A 12,971-nucleotide genomic window follows, 5' to 3' on the forward strand; every position below is an offset into this window, starting at 1 on the left:
AATGGTGGTTACATTTTCCATGGGGAGTTTGTTGAGTTTGTATGTAAAGACGGGTACAAGAACCTACAATCTGATGCAATATTCACTCTTAGAGGTCAGTGTAGCTACAGGAAGCTGAATTATCCAGAATGTGTGCCTAGGTAAAAAGAAATACAACCGAAAAGCTGAAATCAGAGGTGTAGTATTGGTACGCCAGCATTTATGTGTGCGGAGTGTATTTTGTGCACAAAGATCACTGAACAAATGGTATAACAAATATGATTGCTGATTATACAGCTCCAGTGGAGCAGGATTTAGGCAATGTGTGCCACCATGCTGTACCTTAAGTGGTTCAGTTCCAGGCTCTGACACTTAATGTTTGAATAAAAAATTTAAGAACATAAGTATGATGCATGGTAACCATTTATTTCTGTCATATGTGGAGCTGAACACAGAATGGATCCCTGAAAAAAAAAAAATTAATTATCTTATTTATATTTTAACACAAAAATAGAAACTAACACAACTTACAATCTTAAATTATATATATATATATATATATATATATATATATATATATTTATATATATAATATTATTATATATGCTTACAAAGACAAGTGGTATGGTGTACCTATGATGTTATAATCATTTTCCAGATCTACATCATATAAAACTGAAATTCCATCACAGCCAACTGAGTTGTCCTCACTAATCATAGTTTTCAGAACATCTAAACTTCCACAAAGTTCTTTAACTTTTGGGACACGGATCAGTCTTTCTATTGGAACATGAATAGTGTTTCCCTCTAAGAAAGGTTCTAAATCTTTGTCCTCTTCAATCTGCGATTCGGGTTCCAAATAGGAAAAAGTGTCTGATATCCTCTGGGACGTCTGCTCATTTTCTGTAAGCTTGGCTGCTTCTTCTTCTTCTTCATCTTTAGGAAACAGACGTTGCAATAACTGTCTCTTTAGGCGGTTTGCTTCTGACAGAGCCTTTTTCAACACTTCATTTCGTAGATACTTTTCATCTTTAAGACTTGGATATTCTACACGAAAAACCTTTTAAAGAATACTCTTTTTACTCACGCAGAATTTCAGTTCCATAGGTTAGCAAAAGAGCCAACAATATTCTTAAGACTAAAGTTTCACTGTATTGCTTTAGATAGGGCTGTCTTTAACCATAAAGGGTCCATGGACTATGGTGGTCTTTGAGGGGCCCAAGAGACAGCTGCCAAGGTCCCCTAAAGTAATGCTGGGCCTGGAGCAGGTGCATTAAAGATAGCCCTGGCTTTAGATCACTCACTGTATATCTGTTTTAATAAAATACATTGTACAAATGTGTTTTGAACTACTGTCTTTCAATGAGGTATAAATCCTAAAACACACCATTTATACAGAATATCAGTAGGCTTACAATAAGCCATGCAGATTTCAAAAGTGCTAACCTAAGATCACTGGAGGTTTTCAAAAGGATTTAAGCAGCAAAGCGTGCTCTTGAAGGGTATAAATAATGGTTCAATTCTCCTTTAAAACTGTATGTAAAATGCATTTTGGGGAGGAACTTGTAAGCCTATGAAAAAGGTAGTAAAGTAACAATGAAAATACTTACAGTTTTGTAAATGGATTTGGATTCTCTTTTTTTAATCAGTTCTTCATCACTCTCCAAGTAATTTCTTGTAAATAACCCTATTTGGGAGCAAAATCCAACATCTCCGGCGTATGCTGGCGGCTCTCCGACGCCACTGAACTCCACTGAATAATTATAACAACTAGAAACATCAGTAGCCCTGAAATTCCAATTAAATGGGAAGGTTCAGAAATAAATTTTTATTTTATTCATCTCAAATCTGAAGTTGTTAGAATACCATTAATATCCTCTGGCAAAACACAATCACAATAGGATGTACACCTATAGATACAGACCCATGGAGAAGATTAAAGGACCAAGACCAGACCTGATCTCCCGTACAATGGCAGGAGGACTGTGCCGTGGTAATTTAATATTGCGCCGGATGTAATATTACATCCCGTGGGTTAAGCGCCAGCTTTGCAGGGATGTGATATAATGTCCCCCGTTATTAAGAGGTTAAACTTTTAGACCTACCAGTTTTGGAATTCTTCCCTGGTCCACTCAAACTTGTGATCTGCATGTCTAAACCCTACCAGGTTGGGAAACAGGACATTAAACTCTGAATTAGGAGTGCTGATAACCACTCTAAGAGGAGCCATATATCCAAATAATGTATCCTTGAATTTCTCCAAATCATCCTTTTCCAGGTGCTCTATTCTGCAAAGTGAAAATGTAGGGAAAGTCAAGGGCGAGGTCAAATAAATGCAAAATATAAGTTCACAACTTTTTACCGTTATGTGCCACATGGGTTTTTAAGACAACATCAAGGGATATCATACTCATCTCTCTGGTATGAATTATTGTTTTGCACATAGGAATGGTGATAGCATTATGAACGTGCAAGTGAAAATACGACATTTGTTAGTGAATTGAAGAGCAGGGGAGTCATGTAATTGACATTAGAAAGTTTACAAAGACTTCATTCTTCAGTGTTGCTTTAATGAATATATATATATATATATATATATATATATATATTTTAAGAATATGTCTAGATGCTATAATATATATGCCTTTTAAAGGGAAAGTTGGCTCTCCCATGTAGCTTTAGGGAGTACAAATACATATTTAAATACTATAACATAAAAGCACTTACCTTCAGAAAAAGTTGAAGTACCAGAGCTGGAGTGCACCGCACCCCCCAGTGACTTGAAGCAGCCAACTTGGTGGCAGGAAAGCACTCCCTCAGAAATCAATGGGAATGCTTTCATGCTTGCGGGAGAGTGTTTAACTCTCATTAGGGCCAGTGCTGGGGCTTGCAGGCTGTGGGTATAATGAGTGCACACCAGTGACTTATACCGGCCTAGGCTGGGTAAGCCAAGCCCTAGGGTGGCACGCTGCAAAACTAGGGGCAGATCACCCTTTTGGGCGATCAGGCCCCCCCGGTGTCACACTGCTCAATGGGCCAGTTGCTGCTCCACAACTAGCCTAGTTATCCTATAGAGGTTGTAGGTCTGGATTACATAATAACATGGTGTCCCTGTAGAGTCCATGTCGCGTAAGCAGTGTATATATAATTCTGGGCAATACTTACAGCTCAATACATGAGATCAGGTCAAATCCAAGCAGTGCCGGGTCTTTCTCCGTTACGGAGCCATGGTACAGAGATACTGTTAGCGGGTTTTTGATGGGTTCAATGTAATGGATAATGAGAGGTTGCAATCTGCTCCTAATAGCCAAACCAAAAACAAATGCATAACACCCAATAATATATAGGTTTATCATATAGATGGGGAACGCTAGTGCAGATACACACATATATGCATATTTGGCTACTCTTTGCGTATATGCTGCTAAAATTCAAAGCTATCACATCTGCAAAAGAGAAAATCTCTTTTTCTTGAGACTACCAAATTATATACAATTCATCTTAAAATAAGCCGTCAACTATATACTTTTTGCATGCCAGTAAATTTTCATTGATGTCCAGGCCCACCAGCTCCTCAATACATTCGTTAAACCTCAGCCTCTGCAGAAGGGAACACCGATTACAGCCCAAGTCCGCTACCTGCAGTGCAAAAGGAAAGCAGTTTTCAGATGGTTTATTAAAGTAGGGCTTTGCAGGAGAATATTGGTTTCATCTCCATCATGCATTATAAGCACAAAAAAACTAAAAACTGACCTTTTTCGGTTGGTATGTATCAACCAAAGAAATCACAAACTGGTGTCGCTGCTGGTGCAGTGATGGGTTAAATATGATCGGCTTCATAACTTCCTTGCTGGAAGATGGCAACTTCTCAAAAGAATGCTACAAACAAAAAGATATATAATGTAGGCTGCAGTAGAAAAGTAACCTACGGTCATCATGCAGCGTCATTAGTGAACCGAGAGCGTTAGTGAAGCAATGTAAATACGAACAGAAATCACGTTACGGTTCTTGTCATCGGTGGACATTCTCCAATACAAATCCAACGTCTATTCACATCCTGCTCAAAGCCCAAGAAACACCATGCGCCGGTGAAGCACTTCAGACTTAAGGAAACCGATCAAGTTTTATTTGATTCACGCAATTCTTATGATTATGTATGAAAATGATGCAAAGAACTTGACCAAGACAATGCACAGAATAACTCCACAACTGAGACAACATATTATAAACCTATCATGGGATATAATGCTAGGATCCCTGTCAGTAGACTTCCCAAGTTCTCTCTGTTCCTCTTTCATCCCCCGATGTCAACCTCGTCACTGGCTGACTGTACGAGTCAGGATTCAATATACAATTCTCTCTACCTACATCTCCTCACTTAACTTCAAATCCACATTTACCTGGTCCCTCAGCTCCTCTCATGATCATCCCCTGTCTTCTGCTCCTCATCTCTACCTCTCATGATGGTATACCTTCTCAAGGGCTACCCTCGTCCTGTGGGATGTCCTACCCAACTTATCAGATTCTACCCTCATCTCCAATGCCTCTAATATCTTAAGAACCACTTCTTCCGGGAAGCCTTCCCTCTGCTTACTCCTGGGCGTCTTCCACCATACCATCTTCCTACCGTATTACTCTTCAGTAATATTATTTATTTAGACAATATTTACACTGTGTGTTATAGAAAATATAAAAAATAGTGTAATACTACTAAAAAATAAGAACCCGTTTATGAAAATGGGGAAAAACCTATTTATCTTAATATCCCCTAACAGTATGTGGGCTGCATGTCTCCTGGAAAACCATTTCTATAATAAGGATTAACAAGCACTTGTTTTTCCAAACATTATGCAGTAAAGTGATTTAAAAAATTGCTTTTAATAAAATTATCAAAAAAAATGATATTTGAAAACTAGATACAAGCTCCTAATGTATCAATTATGAACAAGAAAGTAAACTTTGCTCTGCCGTTTCATATTTCGTGTCCTCGAGCTAAATCCACCTAAGTATTTCTGTCATGTATAAATTATATTGTAAATAGTTGATTTAAAAAACATTTACAATGATCAAAGTGATGCTATATAGTTTGTTGCAAAAAAATGTTTTTTAAATTATATATTTTTTTATTTTATTATATATATATATATATATATATATATATATATATATATACCCATTGTACAGCACTATGGAACTTGGGATATTTAAAATGATTTCATTCTCATCTGTGCGTTTTATCATCCCATATGCCGGTTAGCATTATGTTAAATGTACATGCGCTCTGGAAAAAATGGCTATACTAGAGTGGAAGCATCACTTTGATCATTGTCATAATATGCAAGGCATGGATCCAGGCATGGTGTAAATGCTGTCTCTAGTTTTTAGACACTGAAGTAGGCATATGCAACACCCATAAAAGTAGTGGTATTCTAGATTATTTTATATTATAGTAAGAGCAGCCAAAGGAGCAATCGCCCCCACTTGTCAATCTTCTCGTAGTAAAGGCTGCATTCGGTCACATACTAACGTATTCTCTGGCATATTCCTATTCTCTCGACGAACGGATGATGATTTTTGTACAACTTACACAGTTCATTGTCTGCATTTTTATTTTATTTTTAAATAAAACGTCAATGTTCAAAAATAGAAAGCAAACGTAGATTCAAAGTTAGCATTAACAAAAGCTATTGGTTTTTGAGCCGAGCTCTTCAATTGGCTGCCTGGCTCTAACGCTCTGATTGGCTATGTAAATTGAGGCGACAGATTGGCTGTATTGACCGGCGATTTCGCCGCTTTTTCTTCACCCTTCCTTCCTCTCCCCCTAACCTTGCGTCATTTCCTGATCTCCGGTGAGGTGGCCGCCATCTTTTCTCTGGTTTCTAATGGCGAACAACAACGCGGCGGCCCTTGCTGGGACCCCGCAACCTCCTCAGACTGGGGGTGGAGGAAACAAGTCTGCATCTTCTGGGAAGCCCGGGAATGTTTTACCGCTATGGGGTAACGAAAAGACCATGAACCTGAATCCTATGATCCTGACCAACATTCTGTCCTCCCCTTACTTCAAGGTGCAGCTGTACGAGCTCAAAACGTACCATGAGGTCGTGGACGAAATCTACTTTAAGGTATGGGGCTTGGCGGGTTTCTGGGTCAATACTCTTACGGTGTAATGGCTCCTTGCTTGAATCGCCATACTCCTTAACGGCTGTGGGCGAAGATTATCAGGTGACTCAATTGCCTTGAATGAGTGTAGCATGGCGGGGGCCTGTAAATGGTTAATGCGGCCTTTTAAATTATGATGTTGGTATAGGGGGCATGGCGCAGCATGGATTATATATATATATATATATATATATATATGTGGCCTTTGTTGGGATACAGGTGATTCCATTGTTAAGTACAGGGAAGTCTGGGTTTACTTGTGGCTGCCAAGCGGTGTTAGTGGCACTTTCCAGTCACTTCTTATAACCCAGATCTTGTAAGTTTTTTTTTGCATTTTTGCAGCCGTTTGATCACTGTTATCTTAACCTCTCTAGCGAAGAATCCCAGCAACTTCAATAGACATGCTAGTAAGGAAACCCTTTCCATTTAGATTTTTGTACCTCCTGTCCATCATGTTAAATTAGTTATGCTTGACACAGATGACATCCTGTAGAAAGTCTCAAACATCAAACTGCACTAAAAGTAAGATATACCACCACACTGTAAGCATTGTTCTGGAAAATAAAAATATTAGACTGTTGGTTTGGAGTCACCTGGTATAATGAGGCTTCTGCGGCTGCTCAGGGGTTTTTTGGGGGGCAGGAACCCCCTCCGTCCCTCCAGAAGTTTGATAGGTAGAGCCGGACTGTGAGATCCACGGCTTTATATTCATTTTGGCCGCTGCAAAAACAATTAAGGGATCCGCCCAGGAAATAGACATATCTCCAGCACAAAACTCAATGAACTATATATGCGTGTTATTTTTTTTTCCTCCTCGGTTAATAGCCATGTTAGCCATATAGCATTATAAAGTTGTGTAAAAAGATTCCCGCCATGAATGTTAAAAGCCGTGGGTCCGGCTGTTTTCTTTGTGGATCTGATCTGTTCCATATGCTATGGTATCTGATCCCAGGTAAATATCTCATTATGGCTGTATAGGAACATCCACTGATATTAAATGTATGGCATTTCAGTGGTGGGCTGGTATCTTCTTACCCGGTGCCTAGTTACTTATTTTGAAGTGTGTAGCTTTGTTTAATGACTCATTACTTGTTACACAGTTTCTTTGAGTAATCGGTACTGGCATGCCCTGAGACTAATAGATAGAATGTAGAACTTGGCAATTCCGCTTTTCCTTTTCACCATATTGTGTGGCATGTTTGTCTGTTATGTAACTAAAGTACACGCTGTAATCTCATTCCCGTGGGAGGGCCAAATCTGTACTTCTGATGTAAGCTGTAGGACGCAGATGCCATCCTTGTTAACAAATAATCGCTGTAATATAGTCCCGTGTTATCTATAATGTCCCTCTTTTTAAACGGCACTATTCTCTAGTGTCCTTCTTATGCTAAGAAAATTGTCATTTTTATTATGTAATGATTGATTGTCAGTGTAATAGGTGATGGACCCGCTGTCTATACATAAACCTCCTCGTCCTGCTGAGTTTACCTAAAAAGTGTATTCATTTGTATGGGACACTGAATATGCGGCGGGGAAATATTTGTTTGCCATCCTGATGCTTGCCTTTTGCTAGGTCATTTTCTGTAAGTCCTAGACTAAAATATGTTACATGTGCATATGTTGTAGAACATAACCGCATGTATGTCATTGCCTTGTGAAGATTCATCTCAAATTGACTTTGCTTTTCCAGGTGACGCACGTTGAGCCTTGGGAGAAGGGTAGCAGGAAAACTGCTGGACAGACAGGGATGTGCGGAGGGGTAAGTACAAGTACGTGACTTCTCATTTTCTGATGATTTAATCGCCTTAAAGTAGTGTGTGTTACATTTCCATCATCCCCCAACTTTCTATACCGTTAGAATTTGGAATAGTTAATCACGTTACCACTCACAATGTAACATACATCTTTTCTTAGGTCTCCCCCCTGTGACCAAAAAGCAGTTAAAATGTAAACATAAGGATATTTTGTTTCTGCCGAAATACTATGTTCTAATTTGATGTTCTAGGTGCGAGGGGTTGGCACAGGTGGTATTGTGTCGACTGCATTCTGCCTCCTCTATAAGTTGTTCACATTGAAGCTGACTAGAAAGCAAGTGATGGGGCTCATCACACACACAGACTCCCCATACATCAGAGCACTTGGATTCATGTACATAAGGTAAGTGCCCTTTTCAACTGCAGGCCCTTTACCTAAACATTCACTGTGGTTGTTTAAAAAGGTAAAATGGTGTTGAAGTTAGCATGAAGGAGATATACTAGACAAACGATTGTACCATATCATACTTTGTGCTAAGCAGTTGAATAGTCCTAATAATTCTGCATATAAACAGTTAATTGGAATACAAATAAAACCCACATTACTTTTCCATGGGGTGGCCCAATCTGTGTAGCAACATGCAGAATCAGTGTTAACTTTAAAAATGTATGCAATTAAGTATCATGCCTTTATTGCAGGTATACACAACCACCTGCAGACCTTTGGGACTGGTATGAAGATTTCCTAGATGACGAAGAGGTATGTCAGCAAGGGTAATAATTTACTTTTTCATTTGTACTGCTTACTGTATTTAATTTGTAATGTGTGCCTCGTGGCTTACATGACACTTGGAATTTCTGAGTTTTGGTGCAGGGGTCATCCTTCTTGGAGTAATCTCCCTTGTAATACTGCATGTTTTCTGCTGGAACCACATTTGCAGTGTTTTCTAACAATATTTGTGTCCTTGGGTCTGATTTCTATTTGCATGGTGAGTTTATATAACCGTATCCTATGTGCAAGAAAAGAAACATATTAGTTGAACCATGCTAGAAACAGTAGTTACAGATAGACATTCAGGCTCCTAAAGAAGGCTCTGAACTCTGCAAGAACTTTTTATATGCACAGGGCATTGGTGATTATTCACTAAATGGTGAAATGAAGACTTTTTTTCATCTCACCAAACTTGCTGTTTAGTGAATAAACACCTAAATGTGTTTCCCCCATTATGCTTCTGTTCGGGTGGCTGCAGCACTCAGATCTACAAGTTAGTTTAAGTTCCCTATGGATCGCTATGCTACCATGTCATCCCTCGCTGAACCTAAGATCCCCACAGTACAGCATTGCTTTTGGGTAATGTCACGTGTGTGCATTGCTTGCATACGTGTGAGCAATTTTCTATGCTGTGTGTTGGAAGAAATTGATACATTTCTGTTGCTTTTGTTGTGACTCCAAAGAAGCTACAAAGCATAGAAAACCAAGGCCTTTGAGTAACCGGTTACTTGTCATCGTTTCACATTTTCTATAGGGTTTAATGCCCTGCAATAATTCACTGTGTCAACTTCTTATATTCGTAAGCTAACCTGCTGTTTTCTCCTCTAGATCTTTGTGCGCCAGCAAATGTATTGGGCGAAATTAATCTGAACACATACGTGTGTGTGAGTGCAAGAAGTTTTACCTTAAGATTCGCCTTTAATTATGTTCACAATTTAAAAATTAAATGGGAATGTGTGGCATGTGAAAGTATTATTTTATGACATTAAGTACATCTCGGGCTGCTTGGAAGTACAACTTTTCACTTGCCCTACATCACCTATAATGTAAAACATGGGGGTTGCTCTGCAAAGGTTTAAATAAGTTGATTTGTTTGTGCCCCTTAGCGAATCCATCAAATCTCAGTACATTCCAGATGTCTTTGGCCTTTTGTTTTCTTTATATAATTTTTATGTTTACAGAAGTGAGCTAATTGAGATCTCCAAGGGTTTCTGAAGTTGTCCTGCGAGAGCGATTCTAACATAGTAAAGCTAGAGGTAGGAGAGGCAGCACAAGCCAAGCCAGATACTTGGTGTCACCCTGGAGGCAAAATAAAACCCCAAGACAGAAGACACCACTAGAGATATGCACATGGATTTTCTTCCTTTAAGATATCATTTTAATAGGATCATAAACTACTAAGGACTATGTGTCCCTGTCTTCCTTATGAGCTGAGCCAAGTCTTCATCAGGCTTGACTACTGCTGTGTAGCAAACGAGGTTCAGAAAGCTTTTGCTATAGTATAATACTGTGTGCTTCAACAGGAGGTATTTTTACACTGGGGCAAGTATTAACTGCCGTTATACATTGTATGTGGCTCTTGGGGGAGTTTTTTGATGTACTCCTGGCCTAATTTTTGCAAACAAGGTTCTTATGAGGAATAGATGTTCTTTCAGGTGAACAGTAGTAGAAAAACACAACTGCTGTTTATTTTCTTAACATATAATAGTGTTTAATTGCCTTTACCTAATAGTTTGAAAAAATACATGCTTTCATGTGATTTACCAATAATTTACCAAAAAAAAAAAATTTTTGTTCGTTATTTGCTGTCTGTCCAATGGTGAGGAACAGACTCGGCTACTGCAGGTTCTCCTTTGGTTCTGTGACTATAGAGGGCTTTTACCCTTCTTGACCATCTCCCGTTCACAAAGAGCAGATGTTATCTGCTATCCCTTTATGTTTCATTTGCCCCTAAAATACAACTTTTTCATTTTTTTGAGATTCTGTTGCTGTGGTTTATAACCACCTGTTCGCCTATCCATTGTTTACTGCTCTCTGACAATCTGCCAACTTTAGCAGTTTAATAATGGTGTGGGTGGCTTTGTACCCAATTACCCAATTTTTCTTTCCTCCCCCCCCCCCCCCCCCCCCCCGGTGATTATGGCTAGTGGAGTGTGGTTACAACTGATGCAAAGCAAATGGTAATAGTTGACATTCACATGTATAGTTTTGGGATTGACAAAGTAATCTCATTGGTAAACTTGAAATAATCATACATGTTTAAATACTTGACCTTCTCCCAATACTGTGTTTTTACAGGACTTGGATGTGAAGGCAGGTGGAGGCTGTGTAATGACAATAGGGGAAATGCTGCGTTCTTTCCTCACCAAGCTGGAGTGGTTTTCTACCCTATTTCCAAGGATACCTGTTCCAGTGCAGAAGCAGATAGACCAGCAGATCAAAACCAAGCCGCGGAAAATAAAAAAGGAAGGAGATGAAGCGGCCGAGGAAGTGGAACGGCATGCTGAAAGAAGGCGCTCCAGGTGAGACAGCTTGTTCATGCTTTTTACCCATTTCGCATGGTTTCAACCAGTGTTTGCATACTTCTGTAGCCTGTAAAATTGATGGGGTTAAGTGAAAAGTCATCTTTTGGCAAACTCCAGGGCCCAATATATATATATAGTGACCTGACATGTTATTAGAAACTATATATTAGAATTCATAAGGTTTGAGTTCCTAAAAATTGACAAATGTCCCCTTTGGGGGAAATAGCTAATGGAGCTAGCTTTTTGATCAAATGGTTAATAAGAAAAAAAAAAGTGTAGGAGAGGAATAGGTCACCTCATTCTTACACACACTGAGTTTCATTTTTTGTTATAACTAAATTAAGATGCTGATTTATTTTTAGGTCTCTTAAAAGGTCATTAAGTCCCCGAAGATCACCTAGACGATCGAGAAGCAGGAGTCATCATAGGGAACATCAGAGCTCCACCAGCTTTGACAGAGATTTGGAAAGAGAGAGGGAGCGTCAAAGGTTGGAGCGAGAATCCAAAGATAAACACAGGTCAAGAAGTAACGACCAAGGAACGGAACGTAGAATAAGCAGAAGCAAGGATCGGCACAGGACACGGAGCCGAAGCAGAGACCGTAAAACAGACAGGAGAGAGAAAGACCGAGAGAAAGAAAATGAGAGGAGTAGAAAGCGGGACTATGACAGAAAGGGTAATGGCAAGGACACTGATAGAACACGGGAAAGATCAAGAGAGCGTAGGAGGAGTGAGGAGAGGAAAGAGAGGGATGAAAAGAGGCACCGAGAAGATTCTCGTAGAGAAAGAAGGCACAGCAGGAGTAAAAGTAGAGACAGGAAGCAGAAGAAGAGCAGCAGGAGTCCCAGCAAGAATGCGCGTGGCCGAAGTCGCAGCCGAGAGAAGTCAAACCGTCACAAGGACAAAACTTACAAGCGTAGTAGGAGCCGAAGCCCAACCGATGCAGAAAAGTCCAGAAAACGAGAGCGTAGTTCTAGCAGGGAAAAACCACGAAAACGTAGTAGGAGCAAGGAACGAGGGCATAAGCGTGACCTTGAGACCAAGGACCATGAATCCCATAGTTCTGACCTTGAGGATAAACATGGAGGCAAAGATGAGACTCTGTGACACTGAATAAGCGGATCACATTGAATCCTTTTTGTTTTTGTTTTTTTTTCTTTTTCCCAACAGTCTCTTTTTCAAAGTCCAAACCTGTTCTGTAACGGTCTTGAAGTTTTTAAATATAAGGGTTTGGTTTCATATTTTCTTTGTTTAGGCAAAAAAGGTTCATTCCACAGTTCGTGTAGGGAAGTGCCTTTTGGGAATCCCTTGTGCATTGGACGCAAAGCTTCCTTCCCTGTGTTTGCTGAAGCTCCAATGCAACTATTGCATTTTTATCAGTTCACTGTTCTTGAAATGTATGGCTTATACACAAAGCCCTGATGTTTTAATTCCTTTTCTGACACAATAGAGCTACCGGTTCAGTTAAATTTTCCATTTGTTCTACTGCTTGTGAGGTTGCAATTTCCTCCTGATGCTGAATGCATGGCTTAGCTGATCTTTTGTTAGAATGGCTGTTTTTTTTGTTTTCTAAAACCTATATGAATGCAGATCTCAAATTTGAATTTTGTGTTGTAAAATTGTAAACTTTTTTAAAAAACATTTTGAACTATTATGAGATGACTTTTAATTGAATTGATAGCCCTTTCAAGGAACATTTTCTTGCTTTTCCAATTTGTGTGGTTGTTCAGCCAACTGACACCTCAGGATATCCGGAAACATCAACCCTGTAAGGTTCTAGCA

The 12,971-nt window shown here is 39.4% G+C and overlaps 2 protein-coding genes across 2 annotated transcripts; one reads left to right on the plus strand and one right to left on the minus strand.

The window, feature by feature from the left end:
• Positions 1 to 586: 586 nt before the first annotated feature.
• Positions 587 to 3,819, minus strand: LOC149280784 (small RNA 2'-O-methyltransferase-like). The gene is made up of 6 exons (XM_089500091.1): positions 3,733 to 3,819; positions 3,506 to 3,618; positions 3,145 to 3,279; positions 2,085 to 2,267; positions 1,590 to 1,767; positions 587 to 1,039 (listed from the first exon to the last, which is right to left on the minus strand). The coding sequence occupies exons 1-6, from the start codon at positions 3,817 to 3,819 to the stop codon at positions 587 to 589; spliced, it is 1,149 nt and encodes a 382-aa protein (XP_089356217.1).
• A 2,042-nt stretch (positions 3,820 to 5,861) lies between these two features.
• LOC149280785 (uncharacterized) lies at positions 5,862 to 12,296 on the plus strand. The gene is made up of 6 exons (XM_089500092.1): positions 5,862 to 6,101; positions 7,829 to 7,897; positions 8,144 to 8,295; positions 8,592 to 8,652; positions 10,963 to 11,186; positions 11,552 to 12,296. Exons 1-6 carry the CDS (start codon positions 5,862 to 5,864, stop codon positions 12,294 to 12,296), a joined length of 1,491 nt encoding a protein of 496 aa, XP_089356218.1.
• The last annotated feature ends 675 nt before the right edge of the window (positions 12,297 to 12,971 follow it).

The sequence above is a fragment of the Sceloporus occidentalis genome, unplaced genomic scaffold (genome assembly GCF_023333645.1).
Source record: "Sceloporus occidentalis isolate IW3139 unplaced genomic scaffold, rSceOcc1.0.p SCAF_147, whole genome shotgun sequence".
Lineage (NCBI taxonomy): Eukaryota > Metazoa > Chordata > Lepidosauria > Squamata > Phrynosomatidae > Sceloporus > Sceloporus occidentalis.

What these genes read in the sequence shown, in the direction of transcription:
- LOC149280784 (XM_089500091.1), bottom strand. Translation starts at nt 3,819, where the DNA reads ATGAAGCCGATCATATTTAACCCATCACTGCACCAGCAGCGACACCAG. An exon ending in CTGATCTCATGTATTGAGCT is followed by an intron (nt 2,268 to 3,144) that starts GTAAGTATTGCC and finishes TTCACTTTGCAG; the next exon opens with AATAGAGCACCTGGAAAAGG. An exon ending in CCAAATCCATTTACAAAACT is followed by an intron (nt 1,040 to 1,589) that starts GTAAGTATTTTC and finishes ATTCTTTAAAAG; the next exon opens with GTTTTTCGTGTAGAATATCC.
- LOC149280785 (XM_089500092.1), top strand. Translation starts at nt 5,862, where the DNA reads ATGGCGAACAACAACGCGGCGGCCCTTGCTGGGACCCCGCAACCTCCT. An exon ending in AGACAGGGATGTGCGGAGGG is followed by an intron (nt 7,898 to 8,143) that starts GTAAGTACAAGT and finishes TTGATGTTCTAG; the next exon opens with GTGCGAGGGGTTGGCACAGG. An exon ending in ATTTCCTAGATGACGAAGAG is followed by an intron (nt 8,653 to 10,962) that starts GTATGTCAGCAA and finishes GTGTTTTTACAG; the next exon opens with GACTTGGATGTGAAGGCAGG.